This window comes from Passer domesticus, chromosome 1, assembly GCF_036417665.1.
Source record: "Passer domesticus isolate bPasDom1 chromosome 1, bPasDom1.hap1, whole genome shotgun sequence".
NCBI classification, from domain to species: Eukaryota; Metazoa; Chordata; class Aves; order Passeriformes; family Passeridae; genus Passer; species Passer domesticus.
Genome location: NC_087474.1, coordinates 40,361,491 through 40,380,740, shown reverse-complemented (window position 1 = coordinate 40,380,740; position 19,250 = coordinate 40,361,491). Strand labels below are relative to the sequence as shown.

The 19,250-nt window shown below is 38.5% G+C and overlaps 1 protein-coding gene across 5 annotated transcripts in view; it reads left to right on the top strand.

Annotated features, from left to right (window-relative positions):
• The window catches only part of GADL1 (glutamate decarboxylase like 1), a 119,243-nt gene that overhangs the window by 46,049 nt on the left and 53,944 nt on the right, over positions 1-19,250 (top strand). For 4 of the 5 annotated variants that reach the window (XM_064415252.1, XM_064415261.1, XM_064415276.1 and 1 more), the window contains 8 exons: positions 2,203-2,372; positions 3,173-3,299; positions 4,967-5,057; positions 5,649-5,755; positions 7,217-7,332; positions 13,888-13,967; positions 14,083-14,137; positions 17,417-17,533. In XM_064415252.1, coding sequence (XP_064271322.1) covers positions 2,203-2,372; positions 3,173-3,299; positions 4,967-5,057; positions 5,649-5,755; positions 7,217-7,332; positions 13,888-13,967; positions 14,083-14,137; positions 17,417-17,533 — 863 coding nt within the window. Of the gene's footprint in view, positions 1-1,672; positions 1,779-2,202; positions 2,373-3,172; positions 3,300-4,966; positions 5,058-5,648; positions 5,756-7,216; positions 7,333-13,887; positions 13,968-14,082; positions 14,138-17,416; positions 17,534-19,250 lie in introns of all 5 variants that reach the window. The other variant, XM_064415268.1, reaches the window with a different exon arrangement.

The following is a 19,250-nucleotide window of genomic DNA, read 5'->3' as shown; positions in this document are numbered from 1 at the left end:
CCAATCCATCAAACAGGAACAAAAATACCTGAAACAAACAAAGAAAGGAGTTAAAGAGTTAGTGAATTCTCTTGCTCTGCCATCTATTCTGCTTGTAGTCAAAGGAAGTATCAATAACTGTGCTCTGCAATAGATATTAATCTCCCACATTATAGGTTTTTTTTTTAGATCCTGTCCTCTTTTTCGTAGAAACAAAACACCTTTGGCATACATAGAGATCACAGACTCTCCAGGTGATGTTAGGGTTGAAATTCTTTTTTGTATTTATGTTAAACTCTGAATAGTACTTACGGCAGCTATTTATGCATCAAGTAACTAAGTCTCAACACCAAATTAGTCTCTGTTCTCTCTGCCCAAAGCCCTGATGCCTTCCATTTCCTGGTAATACCCAGGGTTTTAAATCTTATAAAGCTGACCTACTAGCTTGTGTTTCCAGAGATAAACATCTAAGACTTTTTCAAAGCTGCAGTTTCTTTACAGTGCCTCTGCTGTGGTGTGCTGGAAAGCATGATGAGAATTGACATTTTTGATGTCTGTGATTTTCCCTCTTTGCCTGTTGAAGATTTAATACTGTTTGCCTGCTTGCTCTCCATGTGTCCAGTAGGAATATTTATGTCTTTCCTATAACAATGGGCTGAAGGCCACTCTGTTCAGAAAAATTTAGTATGCTGCCCATTTGGATTAAAAATAGAAGTAATTTCAGAAAGTTGGGGGGGGGTTATGTTATTTTTGTTGGCAGCATTATGAGAAGTGTGAGGTCCCATCTCATGTTAGAATTTTGTCTTGTTTGTCATATCTCTCCGGATAAGTCAAAGTGGACTGAATAGCCTCTCTGAGTCACCAGAAAACAAAAGCTCATGGGATTAGCAGGGTTTCTTTCAATCAATGGACCTTGAAGTGATGCACATTTCTAAGCAGCATTGTTGTTCTTCTAAGTCCTCCTGTGCATGAGGAGCTGTAATTATGATAAGCATGATGAATGTGTGAGACTGCAGTGCCTGGCAGTCCTCTGGAAATTCAGTTGTTTGGATCTGTGAAAGAGCCACCTGTCTTCTCCACTTTGTAAGTGGAACCAAAAGTAAAGCAAAAAGATAAAGCTGTTTGGGGCACAATTTCTCCATACACCTCAGCCTTGCCCCATCCTCACGGTAAATGAAGACAACCTGTGGTGGCAGTGCTGCCTGGCTCTACAGACCTCAGCTATTCTACAGCAGGATCAGTGAACAGATCCTGTCTGTAACCCAGAGAATTTGGTTACGGTAGTTACTGCTTCTCCTTTCAGTGCGATACTGTTTCAAATATCTATTCCCTCCATATCTCCAAATGTCTCAATTTCATCTTCATCCTCATGCTGGTGAAAACTGGAGTCCTGATCTTGCCATATGAAATCGATACATGAAAGAGATACGTAGTTGCCACTGTTGGCCAGTGTCTTACAAGCATCTTGGATGAGCTCTCAGGGGTAATGCAGAGGTGGAAGTAAAAATGTGTTCACGGAGGAGAGTACATCTCCTGGGTAAAGGTGAGGGAGGGGAAAGAGATCATCACTGGAGAAAGGAATAAACAAGATAATCTGCCCAGCAGATTATAGTAATTAGTGACTGAGGGCACTTAATGGGGTAAGGGCAGAAAGAACTACAGGTATGTGGCATCAAAAGGTTTTTTTTTTCAGGGAGTGTAGGTCAGTGAAGCACTCTGCAAAGAATGCAGAAGACTCTGAGCAAGAGGACTGGCTGGTGGGAAGGAGCAGCATAAAGATACAGGAAACAAAGCTAAAAGTAATTTCATTAAAAAGTGGGAGCAGAGGGATTGCTTGTGGAGGGAAACATTTTCAGTTAAGAAAAATGCCTATTATCTTTCTCTGTATTTCTATTTGGACAGCTGTAACATGTTCTAAGCCAGAACTGTGTTTTCCTCTGTGTTTGGAAGGTTCCTTGCATGCTTTTGTATGTTAGAGAAAGCAGTAGATACAATACAAGTAGGCTATTATTGCCTGCAGAATAACAGTCTCTGTTTGAAATAATGTGGGGGTTTTTTTTGTCTGTAAAGATTCTTCCACCAAAATCTAGGATTTTTGTATGGGTGAAAAGTCCGTGTGAGGTTTTTCTTAAGTTGACTGAATCTCCAGCAGTGAAAGAATTTTTTTTTTTTAGTTTATTATTTATTTATCCTTGGTGTAATGATGAGTTATTTCTCTTACAGTTGGTGTTTGCAAGCAGGAGATGCTCCAGAAGAAGAATGCTGTTTTGGTGGATGGGGTCATCCTAAATGGTCCAATAATGGACTCAAAAGCAGGAGAGAAATTTGTGGAAGAGGCCTGTAAGATTATAATGGAAGAAGTTGTCCAGAAAGCGGATGATGTAACAGAAAAGGTAAAGCCAGAGCATGTTGTTGAGACTGTAGTGAAGGTAATGAACAATAAATCCATTTTTATAAGCTCTATTTTATTGCACTCTAAGTAGCCTCAAAATTGTTTACAGTCCGTACTTGGCTCCAAAATAACATACAGCCTTACAAATTAATAAAGAATGTATTATAAAACCTTTCAATAACATAATTAGCATACATATCTGCCAGAAAATGTTGATTTTTTTAAAATCTCAGAATACAAAGGTCATTTTCTTTGAGATCACAAATAGCTGTAGTGTTTTTCATCTTTGGAGTGGGGTTGAGTTATTTGTTTTCTCATCGGAGACACTGGTGTTGGAGAAGGAAGAAAGTGGGTGTGGTACCACCGTGAGAGGACAGCATTATAAGATTGCTGTGGGTTCTGCAGAACCTCCTTAAGAGGGTGTATGGGAAGAGGTCCTGCAAATAAACCATGCTTGTCTTTGGGCATGCACTGCTTGCTCCCACCCCTTGGCAGAACAGCATCTGAAATGCTGTGATTACAAATCCTTAGCTAACGACAGAATTGGAACTGCAGGCTTCTTTCTTTCCTCCCTTTCAGTATTTCCCACTCTAATGTTTATGCTTGAGTGTTGCCTGAGACATGACAAAACCAACATCCCATGAGGCCAGCTTACTGGATATATTTTCTGGTGGCATGCTGCCCTGCCATGGGAAGTTTTGTGAAAGCAGAGCTGAACGGGGTGATTACTTTGTGCTCTATAACCTCTTGCTCCTGGCTAAGCTGTTCACTGATGGTGTCTGCCCTACTCCCCATCACTAGGTCTGTGAATGGCAAGCCCCTGAAAAGCTTAAGCAGATTCTTGACCTGGAAATGAGGGACACCGGAGAATGTCATCAGAAGATCCTGCAGCTCTGCCGTGATGTTATAAAATACAGCGTCAAAACCAGTAGGAATGGGCTTTTAAGCACTGTTGCTCTGCATGCTAACTTAGATGGGATAATGTTTACAAACCTCTGTCACCTTTCAGAGAACTGGGAGTGTGAATGTTTTTTTCCCTCCTGCCTATACAAGGGTGCAAACAGTTGTTTGACTGAATTCTGGTCACTATCGGCTTGACTAATACGTGTCATAATGGCAAACTAATCAAAAGTAATTAACGTAATGCCGTTTGCATTAATAGTAGATTCTGTCATTTTGAAGACTTGGGAAAGTCACCTAGACAAATGATATAACAGTCTAGCAAAACAGGCAAGAGAAGGACCTTTTTGTGTAATTTCCTGCTGTCTGAGTGATGAGATTTGGAGTCACCATCATTGCCCTCATATGTTCTTAGTGATGATTACCCTCCATTTATTATTGTTCTATTTGAGAAATAGTCTTGTAGGTTGTTAATTTACTGATAGGCAGTAATTCCTGTTCCAGACACCATGAGAAGAGAGCCTGCAGTGTTTCAGAGACAGTACACCACAGCTCTGCAGGATTAGTTCTCTATAGCTAACCTTTCTGCAGCGTGTGCAGGGTAATTCAATCTTGGTGAAAGGGGATGAACAACATCTGTTCAGGAAATAGCACTGTGAATCAGTAGCTCAACATTTCAGATGTTGAATGGCTCAGGCTGTATTTTGTTAAGTAAGAAAGACATTTGATATAGTTTGTTGTGCATTTCTGGGCTGTGTTCCCTGCTACAATCACTGTTGCTGCAGAGTAAAACTGTAAAATAATTTTGAGGGGGAACTTATGCTTTTGAAAACTGCAGAAGAGTAGTGATACTGATCTGCAGGGGTAGTGGACTAATAATATGCAGATATAATTACTGAGTTAGTGGAAGATGTTCTGTTTATCTTACTTTTGCAAATTGCATTTAGATTATTATATGTCACCTTAGAAAGGATGTTGTGTATAAAAAATATGCTGTGCAAATAGTCTTTAATTTGAGTATAGACATTTATTGAAGCCCTAGTTATAATATAAATGGAGCCGTACTCTTTACCTGATTTTGCATGTAAAAATCCTCTGCTATGCATTAAAATTTAGATGGTGACCCCACTGTTGGACGGAGTTGTTTTTATAGTCAGCAATAGTATAGAATTTTGTTAAAATTAGTTATATCTCAGTGTTTAAAGGAGGGTAAATAAATTCTCTTAACTTCTCATTCATTTTAAGTGTGCAGCAAAATTTTCCAAGCCTCCCTCTCTCTCTGTGTTGAAACTCTGGTGGGAGAAAAGGCACAGCTCCTTGGGATCCTGTATTCTATGGCTTACCAAAATTTGGCTGAGCAAAATTTTGACTGTGGCCACTAAAAACCACTGTTTAAAGGCACTATGTCTACTCAGTTGTCAATCCCTTTTATTTTTTGCTTTATACAACTTGTTAACAACTCACAATTATTCTGTACAGCACTTGCATTTCTCAAGACATGTTTTGAAGTTTGAAAGTGCTTATTAAATTTACTTTCAAAGGAATGTCTAACTTTAGGAAAGGACAGCAAATCCAGAGAATACTGAGAGAATGGAGTCAATTGTGCTTTGCAATGATCAGCATTCAGCTGAGAGGAGTGTGATGTATTCCCTTTTGTGGTATATCCTGTCACTTGTTTTTCATCTGTATTTCCAGATCATCCAAGATTTTTCAATCAGCTGTATGCTGGAATAGATTATTACTCATTAGTGGCTCGTTTCATTACAGAAGCACTGAACCCCAGTGTGTAAGTGTGGTTCTTTGTTCTCTTGATGATGAATTAGTATGCTTTTTGGAATAACAGCTTTTTTGCTTCCTTGCTTCTAATTTCTGTTTTCAGTGTTACAGAAGAGGCAGGAATTGTGTAAGACTTTGGGAGAGGAAACCCTCTGAATTAGATTGGCTGAAGTTGGGGTTTATGAGGAGAGATTTGTTTTTTCAATACTTATAAACTTAGACTTTTATCTTAGTACATAAAAATAAAATAATCAGACTTAGTTGCTCATTCCTTTGAGGAATTCTGGACACAGTTGAATGCAAATGGTTACCTGTCTACTGTTCACTTGCAAATGTAAAGCTGAAATTTAAGCATGTGACCTACATTAATAAAAACTCCACTTTGAGAGTGGAAGTGTCAATGAGATGCTGCCAGAAACTAAGCAATTGCTCTACTGTATCAGATCCATGATGTTTTTAGTTTAGAGTCCTACTGCTGGTGGTGATCAGCTGCTGATAGACTAGAGAAAGGTGCAAGAAGCCTTTATCTAGTTTTAGTAATGCCCTGTGCCATGAGTTATGTAGTTTTAATACCAATTATCATGCTGTTATTTCTCTTTAGATACACATATGAAGTATCCCCTGTGTTTCTGTTGGTGGAGGAAGCAGTCATCAAGAAAATGATTGAATTCATAGGCTGGGAAGAAGGGGATGGTATATTTAATCCAGGTAGGAACAGTTCAGACTTCAAGCTGAGTCATTATAAACTGCCTAGTACCATTAATTCTATGAACATTGGAGTAATGTAAATGGCATATTTAAAAATGCATGCAAGAGTGTAGTGATACACAAAACTGTTTTATTTTATTTTTGTTTCTAGGCTTATGTTTTCTAGTAATAATTTGGTGATTCTGACCAGTGAATGAATGAAAACACGTCTAAATATAATTATATGGAATTATTTGAAATTAATTGTTTGTAACTGATGCTCTTCCTCACCTTATTAACAATACCAACAGCTTCATTGGAAGGAGTCAACTTAGCTGACAGACAGGGAGCTGATTTATGTGCTAGATGCCAATCCATGGTGCCTGGGGGCATAGGTCTGTGTATCCTGCCTATGAACTGTAGGAGCAAGAATTTACATGTTCTTAACTCCTTTGAATTTTTATAATTTTATTAAACATTACAATAAGGCAGGCCAAAATATATTTCTTAAGCTGCTTGATAATCCATGTTTTTCAAATGTTCTGTAAGGCAGTGTTTCAGCCCACGACACTGAAATAATGAAGCATAATGGTGATATTTCACAGATTATTCAGGTAACAAATAATTGGGATAGATGTGAAGCTTTTATATCTATTTTGGGGGTGAGAAGAGAAATTAAATGAGTACATGAGTTTAAACTCCCCCTCCCAACAAATTTCAGTTCAAAACCAAAAATCAGTAATTTTAGCCTACACATGAGTAGTAGAAAAATAAATAAACTAAAAATCCCTATTTTTTAATATATTGCTGGTATGGATTTTTTTTTTTCTTTTTACATCAAATTTGATGTGTATTTTTGGTAGAAGCCTTACTTTTGCAGAATAATTTCTGGCTTAATACTTAGTGATCTACTGAGAGAAGATTAATTGTCCTTGTTTTGGTTCTAGTTTTATCTAAGAGTTTTTCTTACTGCTTTGGTTTTGTTCTTCTAGGTGAATAAAACCAAGTGAACAAAACTTGTCCAGATCTTACCTTGCAGATCTTTCAGTTCCCACTCACTGTGTTTATTTTTGTGGGTTTTTTTTTTTTTTTTCCCAAAGATGTTTTTTTCCCTTGGTCCTCTGAGGCCTGGTTGCCCAAGAGATCTCCAAGGCTCTGAGCTTGGTGCAGGCAGCTGAGTTTGCTCTGCTTCAGCATAGAGGGGAAGGGGCTGTGGCAGGGCTTTCTCTGTGGGGAAGGACTGCTTATTCCTCAAAGAGGAAAATATCCTCAAAGAGCATCCAAACAGGCTCTGCTTCCATGCCTGCTGCATGCCCAAGGTTCATTTTATGGATGTAGCCTTTGAGGGAGGAAATAAACTGTGATGGATTCATCACCAGGATGCCTGTGGGGTTTATTTTTCCCTTACTAGGTCAAGCACTCAAATGCAGGAAAGGTACTCATGCTGTGGCTAATACAATACTTGTATGTCCTTTTTTGCAGGTGGCTCCGTTTCTAACATGTATGCTATGAACTTAGCAAGGTACAGATTTTGCCCTGAGATAAAGGAGAAGGGGCTCTCAGGTCTGCCAAGACTAGTTCTGTTCGCTTCAGAAGAGGTAAAACGAAAGCAAAGAAAAGCTTTTTGAACTTTATTTTTTCAGTAGCTGCAAAATTATATAATTTACAGGCCTGATGAGGCACTGGTAGAATAATTCTGACATCAGTGTATGATGTGGAATATTGGAGTGAAGTGGAGAAGTCTGATGGTAAATTTCCCTGCAGAAGCTTTCTTGCTTTCAGAAAACAAACACAGATGTTGCTGCTTTGAAAACTGCTGACACAAGAATAGGTTGTTCATGGGGCAAACCTGAAGCAGAATGCATGTGCTGTATTGTGGAAGTCTGCAGCATTTGTTTTCCCTCAGCACAAAGTCTAGCAGGAACTGTAGGTAGGTTTTGGATGTCAAAGGTTTTTTTCTGCATGTTTAATTTGTACTAAACTGAGTACTTGTGGGCCTGTGAGATGGCTCTCAGTTCTCCCATTTTGCCCTGTGTCTGAATATACAGATTGGTTGTGCTACAGAGTCAAACCCACCATATGCCTCCCAGAAAAAAAAAATCTGGACCTTTAGACATTTTTTCTTTAAATAATTGAAAATATCTGGCCAGCTTTTAAAGTTTTTGAATTATGTCAATCCGAAATGCCTGTGGGAAGTTGAGTTACATTCATACATTTATTCTGAAGATAGTTTTTGGAGGCTTTTTTCTCTTCCCTGTCCCTTCAGTTTTGAGAGTTTATAATTTGATTAGTGTAGAGTTGTTATAAATTCTGACTACAGAATTCTGCCTGCACAGAACCTTGTTGTATTAGAAAATATGGACTTACTAGGATAATTTTAGCTCAGACGTTTATGCTCCAAACAGTTTGCAGTGTAAATAGGTGAGAGGCTTATTTTGAAAAAGCCTGAGGGATGAAGGCATTGTGTAAGTTTTCCAAGATAACATGTCTTTTGGAACTGAGCCCACATGTTCTAAATAAAGGTTATTTGTTTGGTTTTTTCCCCCAAAAAATACTTTTTCTTGTTTGCTTTCTTTTTTTTTCCCCTGAAAAGTGTGTGTATGAAAATACATGCCCGTTCATATTTAATCCCTCATGTTACATCTTCAAAATAGTTAAGGAAGAAAAAATGAGTTTGAAGCAAGTTCCATAAATGCTTTTGAAGTGAAGCCCATGAAACTTTCATCATGAAGTAAAGTTTTATTTCTTTGCATGGTTTAACTACAATGTATTTTCTTATTCTGAAATAAGCAAACATTTAATTTCATGTCAAAACAAATTTTAACTGTCTGCCAGAATACATTTATTTTTGTCTTTGCTTCACCAAGAAGACCGAAACCATAAAACATAAAGATGACCAGGAAAAATAGATTGGTAAATTATTTGTAAGGCCATGCTTTTGATCTCTAATACTTTGTTTGCTTCAAAGAACTACGTAGTCTTTAGTACTCAATAATCAGTTACTGTGAAACTGATGCTTTTAATAGCTAGATAGTGTGACTATTTTCTAAGATCACTAGTGTTTATTCAGTGTTATGATGGAGGAAATGGGCGTATTAATTTATAATTATTTTAGTTCCACCTGTGCTGAGTCCAAGCTAGATGATTTTTTGGAATCTTGTGTTTGGATGTGCCATATTGAGAATATTTGTAATCAGTAGTCCACACTTGAGATAAAGTACAGAAGCGCTGGTGTCATACAATCCTAGTTCTTTTATTATTGTTTTTATTTTGAGTCTTATTTAACATTTTGCAACTTTGAATCACAGAACCAAGGAATCATTGAGGTTGGGCAAGACCTCTAAGATCATCAGGTTCAACATTTGACTGACCACCACTTTGTCAACAAGACTATGGCATTAAATGCCACATCTGGTTGTTTCTTGAACACCTCCAGGGATGGTGACTCCAGCACCTCCCTGGGCAAACTTCCAGTGCTTAAACTTTCCTGTGACAAAATTCTTATTGTCAAACTTGAACCTCCCCTGGCACAGCTTGAGGCTGTGTCCTCTCATCCTGTCAGTGGTTTCCTGGGAGAAAAGCCTGACTCCTCCCTGGCTACACCCTCCTTTCAGGCAGTTGCAGAGAGCAATAAGGTTGGTCTCATCTTTTCAGCCTTTTCCCAGGCTAAACACCCCCAGCTCCCTCATCCACTCCTCATAGAACTCACTATCTAGATCCTTCCCCAGCTCTGTTTTCCTTCTCTGGACATGCTCCAGCCCCTCAGTGTCTTTTTTGTAGTGAAGGGCCCAAAACTGAGCACAGGATTTGAGGTGTGGCCTCACCAGTGCTGAGCACAGGGGGACAATCGCTGCCCTGCTCCTGCTGGCCACAGCATTGCTGATAAAGGCCAGGATGCCATTGGCCTTCTTGGCCACTTGAGCACACTGGCTTGTGTTCAGCTGGCTGTCAACCAGCACCCCAGGTCCTTGTCCACTGGGCCCCTTTCCAGCAATTCTTCCCCTTGCCTGTAGTGCTGCCTGGGGTTGTAACCCAAGTGCAGGACTGGGCACTTGTTGGGTGTCACACCCTTGGCCTTGCCCATCAATCCAGCCTGTTCTGATTCCTCTGCAAATCCTTCCTACCCTCCAGCAGATCAATTTCCCACCCAGCTTGGTGTCATCGGTGAGCTTCCTGAAGGTACACTCAATCCCCTCATCCAAACATCCTTTGTTTTTGTTGGATTTTTGTTGTTGGTTTTGTTTTAACTGAAGAGGTACCTGGAGAAGCAAATTGTCAACCTCCTCCCCAACAAAACAAACAAACAGAAAGTAAAACAAAACCTGGGTTTATCTTCATCGTGAATCAGGCAAGACCATTGACATGATAAGCCATGAGGCTATAATGAACTGAATATTGATAAGGAGTCAAAAGACATGACTGTTCAAGGGCCTTGTGCCATTTTAGGGCTTGGCTGAAATAAAATCAAAGTCTCTAAGTTTTAGTTTGGCACTTGTCAAGTTGAAAGAGTTGCCTTGCTGCAAAGCAGGGGGATGCACAGACTTTCAATGGCTTATGTGATCTGGGGCTATGTATTTTTTGTATGTTCTTGGATAATATAAAGATGTATATTTAATGCATAGCCCACCCAAGATCCTCACATATTCTGCTTGGCCTTCAGAAATAAAAAGGCTCCTTTTTCCTGTAAGCAAATGCTTAAATATTCAAAGCTGTGGTGATAAGCAGTGAACACTGTTTATGCTGCTTCTCTGTAATACTTTTGCTGGACAATAGCAATGTGATTCCCATTGAGAAAGCAGCAGCAGAAGAGTAATTGTTTTATCCCACTTTCTGGAGGCATGATTTGTGGCTCTGTAGGAGATAAATGCTGTTCTAGTTATAGATATCAGCCCACCTCTTTATTCCCTTTTGCTATCTGAGTCCCATCTAGTCTTTATTCTGGCACAAGTATGTGCTACATTGAGCTGAAAGGTAGAAATCTGATAAGTTTGAGGTAAGTAAGGGTAGAAAGAGGATGTGTAAACAGTTGAAATGTACATGCTGAAGTGAGCAGTTTTTTAGATGAAATGAAACTAAATTCCTCCCCGGTGCAACTTGATCATGAAAGTAATAAAGCGAGAGAACACAACATTAACTTATCATGTTGTCCCCTGTTGAAATTACAACAGACAAAAATGGGTAATAAAACAATCTCATAATAAGGTAATTGCTTTATGCAATCATGTTTCTAGGAAACTTTTTTAAATCAAGAAAACATAAATTTATCTTCTGTTTTAATGAGCACAGGTAGAAAGTACCTTGTCTTTGCAAACATTATTAGGAAATGAAAACTATGCCTAGATATAGGTAAAATAGTGCAGCAGCACATCTTAAATGCACCAATAGTCCAATTTGATCTTGTGCTCTAAGATGGTAATTTCTTACTACAAATGGCAACAGATTCAATAATTTGTTCAAACAAACTAAACTGTGGAAGACATGGCAAGAGTAACCTGAACTCACAGTACTTAAAATAATACTTTTAATCTGGATATTTCCTGTATTTTTTTTTTTTTGGAAAGGGAACTATGAAAAGTGAATATGTTGGTGCTCTTGTGACTGTAGCTGCTAAATGCTCTTCGGTATATTTTTCTTAAAATGATGCAATGCAGTTTAACATAATGGCTTCTAGTAATGAAGAGGGGGGGAGAAAATCTTACATGTTTTCAATCAATATAACTGAAAGACCTCTTTTTTCATCAAAGAAAGCATATTCCAAGTCTATGTAGTATTAGTCTGTCCTAGTGAAAGACAGAATTTTCCAAGAAGCACGGAGGTTCTTCTGGAGGAAAAATAATTTGTCTTGGAGACTGCTTGTTTTTGTATTCCCTCTGTTGTTCTCTTTTCCCCTGCTTTTTGGTATAATCTCTCAGGTACTCAAGCCTCTTTTATCTTTCTTCCAGTTTCTCATACCATTGTTTATAATAAAATATATAATTTACTGATTGTCTGCTTACTAGTACACTGAATTTGCATGTCTTACTCAGTTTGGAAGGATCTGATTATTCCTGGTGATTCATACCTTTCATTTGAAACTAATGGCTAGAAATCAGTGATGGAGTCAACTTGTATTTTAGGTGAGTCACTCATCAGTCAAAAACATCTCCAAACTTCTGCTGAACAGCACACAGTCACTTACAGTCATTATTACCTTTGTTGATGTAATGTAAGACTAATTATCCACCTATGTATGTTATTATTCTTGTAGCAGTCTAAATGACTGAGCCCTAAAGCCCTTGCGGATGTGCCATGTTAGAAATTAAGCTTTCTTAAAGCTACTCAGTAGCATCATGTCATTGTATGCCTTTGTTTAAAAAGTGGGTGATGGTGGGGGAAACCTCTTTGTCAAAAAGAAAAAGAGCCCTCCGAGATCATCCATCTCATCAAAATAAGCGTGACAGGCTTTAATACCCTTAATATATTCATGCCCACACATTAAAATGTTGTACATTTTTCATAATTATGTTCTGCAGTAACTGCATTTGTGTGAACTCTCAGGAAGAAAATGGAATTAATTAACCACCTGGCTTCACCTCCTGTATGAAAAGTAGCAATTCTAGACATCTTTGTGTTTGCTGGAGTATGCGTTATTTTAACTCTTCAGTAATAATGTGTAAAAGAGACAATTTTATTTTTTTTGAGGAGAGCAGTGATAATCCAAGGGTTGGATGGTCTTGGTTCTGAGAAGAACTGTCTAGTCCTGTAGGATGTGGTGTACTCTCAAAAGTGACTCCACTGCTCTAAGTGGGTAGTTTTGATGTCTGAATAACTTCGGGTTAAGAAGGTTACTGTATCTTGAATTCCCAGGCTAATCTTGAGGACAAATTAAGCAGAGATCAGTGTGCTCTTGTTCTGGAATAAGACAAAGTGTTCTTGTGCTGGAACAATAGTACCCACAGTAGAGCAGGTCCTTATAAAGGTGAACGTTGGAAATATGATTAGATAAACCATTACTATTTGTTGAAAAGAGAAAAGTTTGTAAAAAGCTTATAGTGGTTTGTAGGCTTGAATAGCATTCCCACCTCAGTCATTTTACCACATTCTGATTAAATAAACACCCATTTCTAAAATGCTCTTTTACACTCCACAGACTTCATAGACTGATGCCCTTTATTCAGTGCAGAGTGAGAAGTGGGCTGCATGTCTGTGTAGTCATTCAGATATGTCCCTGTGGTGAGACCTAGCTAAAATTCTTTGCTAAAATAGTAACTTAATTTTCTGGAAAAATGCAGACTGGTCCACACTGGAACCTTTTGCAAAATCCACAGTAAAGTATGAAGTCCTGTCCAAGGTCTGCTTGCTTTCACTGTAGTTTCTAAGGCTCACATTCACGTGCACTATCTTCACACCACCATGATTTCCAGACCTTTCTGCAGAGATAGGACGTTGAAAGCCTTGCAAATCTCCATTTTACCACATCTGAAGCTTTGGTAGGTCTTGGGACTTGAGCTCCTTGATCCTGTGAACATGGGTTGCTGTATTAGGCCATGGGTCAGTTTAGCAGAGTATCTTGTCTCTGGCAGTGGCCATCAGCTGAGGATTAGAGAAAGCATAGAGAATTGTTACAAGCATAAAGTAATAGAAGCTTCAACTATACATCCTAACAAAGGGTCTGATTTCCAAGGAGTGGTGCTTTTGGACTTTCAGACCTAATTAATTTTTTCCAGGCTGTTGAGTTAAAGAGCCTTAAGTCTCTTTTCTTCATGCATTTCCTAACTCTTAAACTCATTGATATTTTTGACTCAGTTCTATTAAAACATTTTGAAACAATTAATAATTCTTCTCTGATGACACTTCAAAGCTTCTACTTTTCATTTTAATGCAGAACAATGTGTAAGAAAAATTGTATGAAATAGAGCTTCTAATTTTTTTCTTAAGCCTGCATTTTAAACATGATGCACAACATTTTTGTTGTCTTATTTTCTCCAGTTTTCTGTGTGTGTTAAGTAGAAGATGGGTTTTGTGATATGTACCTTATCAGTTTTCTTTTTTGTTAGAATGTGCTGTTGTCATGGCTGTTAGGTGCTGCTGTACTTGCCACTGTTCCCTATGTTCAGGAATTTGTTTCTCTTGTTTAATTGTGTGTCCTTTTTTTTTGCCTCTCTCACTTACAGTGCCATTACTCCATGAAGAAGGCAGCCTCCTTCCTGGGAATTGGTACAGAGAATGTGTATTTCATCAAAACAGATGAAAGGTATGAAAGCAAAAGCCATGACTCTGATCTCTCAGCCTTTTTAAAATGCAGTAGTGCTGTACATAACTAACCTATTTGAATGTAACTGAAAAAGTTTTAAATCTGTGTCCCTTAGAGGTAAGATGATACCTGAGGAACTGGAGAAACAAGTCCAGCGGGCCAGGAAAGAGGTGAGAGGGGGAGAGAGAGTGTGAAGGAGAGAGGAATGTATGCAGACTGTGTGCTTGTGTCTGAGTGAAATGAAGGAAAACTAAGAGTGACCAAAATCTTAAAAGTAGGGCAGTTAATGTAACAATGTCTTTCTTCCAGACGCAATCTCTTTGCCACAAGCTTGTGGAACAAGCCAAGGCTTATGCGTTCTACACTCTTAGAAGGGAGGAAAATTCCACAGGGTGTTTACTGCTGGTGAAAGTCCTGAGTACAATGCTGCTCTGAAGTATTTAGCACATTTCTTATAGGATTTCCTTTGCCCTCGATCCTTTTTCAAATGGATACACTATGTTTTCTTAAAACGGTTTTTCAGTTAATTACAGCAGCTATTGCTCTATTGCCTCTGCAGTGAGCAAGAACAAGTACATGTGGCTTAGTCCCTAAAACTATCTTACAAGCTTCAAATGCTAAATTTGAGTGAGAGTGCAGAGATGTGCCTCTTTTCCCCTAGGGGCTTTGCCAAGTAGAAAGTCAAAGGCAAGAATTTGGACAGGCACTGATGTGTATTTGGACAACATTAACGTACATTCCCACAATCTGAAAGATAGTTCTTACCTATAGCAAACATAATTTATTTTAGAGAGCTTGAAGGACTGAATGTGACTTCCAAGAGGATCCTCTTTTGGCTTGGTTAAGCTCACCCTATTTCTCACTTCCAGTTTATGCATCAGAGCAGTAGAATTCAGAGCTCAGCCCTTAGTCCATGATGGGTGAATACAAAGCAGCTAGTGCAATGTTCATGGCATGGATGATACCTTCCATGGAATTCTATCTTGGGAAATCTGCCTTTGTGGCTGATAGAAAAGCCAAGGCAGTCCTGTCCTGTCCTGCACTGGCATGGCCACAACAGCTTACAGTAAGTTCTCGTTTGGATACATTTTCTGCCAAACAACCATCTCTTATTTGAGTTTGATGCTGGACAGCATAGCTGTTGATAAATGGGGGCCCTAATGACCTAGCAAACTCTTTTTTGCCTCTTTCTCTACTTTGCATTTTCTGAGAAAGACAACCTGTACTTTACTCATTTGAGCAAGCTGTGGGGGTTAAAAGGTACTGAAATAAAATAAAGCAATGGGAAGCAGGCTTGCAGGAGAACAATCTCTTTGCTTTTGCAAAAACAGTATTCCTGTTTGCTCTTGTAACAATACATGTAATGATCATTTGAAAAAAAATCATCTGGCATTTGTGATTTTTTTTAAAAAGGTCAACCTCAGTATGGTACCCTGCAGTTTGAAAACAAATGTTCTATATTAAAATGCTCTCCTTGCAGAAAAACATGAAGTGAATGCAATTCACTTGCATTTTAAAGGAAGTTACAGGAGTACTGGGAGGTTTTCATTTAATCAGAGCTTCAGTGTGTCTGTCCAACTGTGTCTGTTACAACTTTTACAGAAGGATGCTTCAGTAAATTACAGTAAATATTCTGATGATTCTAGACAACAGGATGTAGTCTAGTGATTGAAGCACAAAATGATCACTGAACATGAAAGGCAAGAGTTCTCTTTTTAGAGAACTTAGGCAGGAATATTAGTTTAACTATATTGTCAAGAGTAATAAAAATGTAATTCCCTTCTTTGTGGGAAAAGTATAATGGTAGCAATTACTGGAATTTGTAGATATCTGAGACTTGTCCCTGTATTCAGTTGTGCTAGCAATTGGCTGCTTGAGAACCTTTGACTTTGATGTAGCTGTGGGGCAAAATTGCTGGGAATACTAATAGAAAATAGGTGCATTGGATACATTTTTGCCTCACTTGCAAGTGTTCTGTACTCAAGATTCAGGCTGATTTGTAAATTTGATTAACTATTGTGGTAGCTTGTACTCAGAATAAATGACCAAGAAGTGAATTAAGGGCTGGTAAGTCTTTGTGAATGTATGGGATTAATTTAAGTTCATTCCAATGTTACTTTTCACTGCTTTATCCATTTGTAAAGAAAATCTAAAACACAAATAAATCATAATTATGCACCATTCTAACAGTCCTCTACACTGTAAAGAAGGATAAAGCTGTCAGAGTGTAAATGTGATATAAGCCTGACTGTCTCTGTAGACGCTTAAAGTAGCAACACCTTAAAAAAAAATCAGATTGCAGCTGGGTGAAGATACATGGAAGACTTGTGTGGAGTTTGATTTTTCAGCTGATGTCTGATTTCACTAAAGCTCCATTGAGTTACACACATCATCTGAGAGATCTAATTCACTGCAAATGAACTTCAGTGATCCCAGCTTGCACAATTTAATAACACCTTCAGTGCCTCTGCAGTGGGTCTGTCGTTATTCTGATGCTGATCTGTGCAGAGCAGCTCCTTCAGCAGGCACTTAGCAGCAGTGAGACTGTGCAGTCATTGCTTGGGCAGGTACCCCCAATTGCATTGAGCTGCTAGAGACTCCGCCCATTCTTTTTGTTGCAGTTCCTGCTCCTAAGCAGACCCAACACAGATCTCCAAGGGTGAGCTGGAATGCTGCTAGCTGAAGGGAAGCAAAGATGGGTGGCTGCCAGTGGCTGTCTGAGACCCAACCTGACAAAAGTTTTCCTCATTCCACCTGGCTGCCCTTAACATCTGAGATTTCCAGTAGTCTCTCTCCTAACATTCAGTTAGCATCTACAGCCCTTCTTCTTTCCCAAACAGGAGTGGGAGCAAGGGAATAGCACTGAGCTGCAGGTCAGGCGTGGGATCAGACAGCGGTGACTGTCCCTGTCACGGTGCGCACCAATGTGGCTGAAGGCAAATCACATTCCCTAGCTGAAGGTTCCTCTTCAGCAGGCAGAGAACAGTGCAGGTGGAAACCCTAAAGGGATGAGCCCTTTCCTTGCATGGGTAGTCTGCTGGCTGAGCTAATTGCTTTATTTTATCAGTCAGAATGACAGCCTATATGGTAGTGAGATGTGAAAAACTGAGAGTTGAAAATCAGTGTATAAAGAGAGATGTCATATATCTGGTATGTTTTGATTTTGACAAAACTAGCATCTGTCAAAACAGTCTGAAGCTGCAGAAGTCTGCCCTGGAATGGTGTTAAGCAGAAATGGAAAATGCCTTTTTTTTTTTTAATGAAAAAAAAAAAAAAAAAAGAAATCAGCACTATTAAATGCAGTACCTTCTGCTGGGAAACTAAAATATGGATTGTCACTTTTTGTCCTACATTCCTAGATATTTTTTATACTTTAGCTCTGCAAGTACACAAGGAAGAGATGAGCAGTGCAAATGATAACTTTTTTTTTGTTTTGAATCCTATTGCAGGGGTCAGCACCATTTCTTGTCTGTGCTACAGCAGGCACAACTGTGCTGGGAGCATTTGATCCTCTGGATAAAATTGCTGATATCTGTGAAAAGAATGGCCTCTGGCTTCATGTTGATGTGAGTTTGTATACTGCATGGTTTTGTTTAGCACTGCTTTTTTTATAATTGCTATTTAACTGTTGATATTTCTTTTTTAGAAGCTGGGCTCTAATAACATTTCTTTTTCCTTACATAGGGACCAGAAATATGTTCTGATTTGACTCTGTTACATATGCTAAAAGCCAGCAAATAACTTGGTTCTGACAAGCAGCCAAAGCTAATTTGTTATTGTCAGGTTATATTTCAAAACTATTTTATAATCAATTTCTTCTTCTTGCTACCTCCTAAAAATGCTTCAAGAGTGATATACAAACATAAGTTTTGTTTTTCCCCACATTCTGTTGGGGAATAGACACATTAGAATTGTGGTGTGAGGTTCGTACAGGTTAAAATAAAGGTATGCTTTCTGACTCAACCAGTCATAAATTATTCTGTTTCATATTTACAGATTTTAATTTCGTGTATATGTCCTTACATTCTCCTAAACTGTTCAGAAATTTATCTCTTTTTAAAAAAAATTCTTTGTAATTTTTGGTTTGGATATTAAAATCCTGTAATGAATCTTTTTGAATAATCACTGTGTCTTTTTTATGACTTGAAAGAGTTAGCTGGAAATGTATTTTTCTAAAGATAGGCCACTTCAAATTTTTAAAATTGCATTCTCTTTATAATTGCAATGCCACAAATCCAGAATGGCTAGATTAAAAGTCATGGAGCAATACGAGAATCTGGAGCAACATTTGTGGAGACTTCCAGACCCGCTCTAAATTTCTGAAGTGTTTGTATAATGTTGAGTATCTAAAGAAAGATCACGTAGGCAGTGATGTATGTTTCAAATAAATGTCTCACAGACATTAATAAATAAAGTCACTGTATGTGTGAGTCAAAAGAGTTTTCTTATATTCTTGGAGACAAAAATGCAGAATTTAGGCCTAATATTTAAAATGTCTGCCAAGCCTCCTCACGGCTGTGTGCTGCTGAGAACTCATCAGATTTTCAGCAGGAGTGCAACACTCCTGTTACACAGCTCTCTTGTGTGTCTGTGTATAGCTGGTGGAAAGGGGGATGTGGCTGGAATCTGTGTTGGACGTTAGGTGAGTCAAACAGATGTGGCTGGAGCCATCTCCAGTGGCTGTAGGAGAACAGTGAGCAGTCTCCCTGTAGCTGAACTAAAATATGGTGGGATAAGCCTGGGTCCTGTTCTGAACCTTAGTGACTTGTTAGTGTTTTGAAAAGAACTAACTTTATTCTTCTGATTTTGCCTCATGTTAAACTAAGGTAAACATGTCCAGGATTATCTTTAAGTTATTTTCTGTTTTGAAATGACTGTAGGTGTCAGATGTTAATTGTTTCCCAGTAGAAGGACAAATGTCCAGTAATATATTAGGTTTACAGTCTGGAATATCAATTGTTCTTTTAATATGTGGTTCATGTTATGAACCTTTCAGTGGTTCTCAGAACTTCTGTCAGCATTTTCTTTATCTTTCACACTATATAAAGGGTTGGGTGGATGGCTGCTTCTCTATTTTTTGTTAAAAGTTTCTGGCTGTATTTATAAGAGGATAAGATATAGGGAAAGACTGAAAGGACTGAAAGCTTTCCACAGAGGTGATATCAGGCACACATGTACATGCAAGTGTGCTATGGTGAAATGAACAGACTGTGATTCTTAGTGTAAAATTTTTTCCCCTCACAGCACTGCTAGAAAGAGATTTACTCAAATTATATCTGAGCA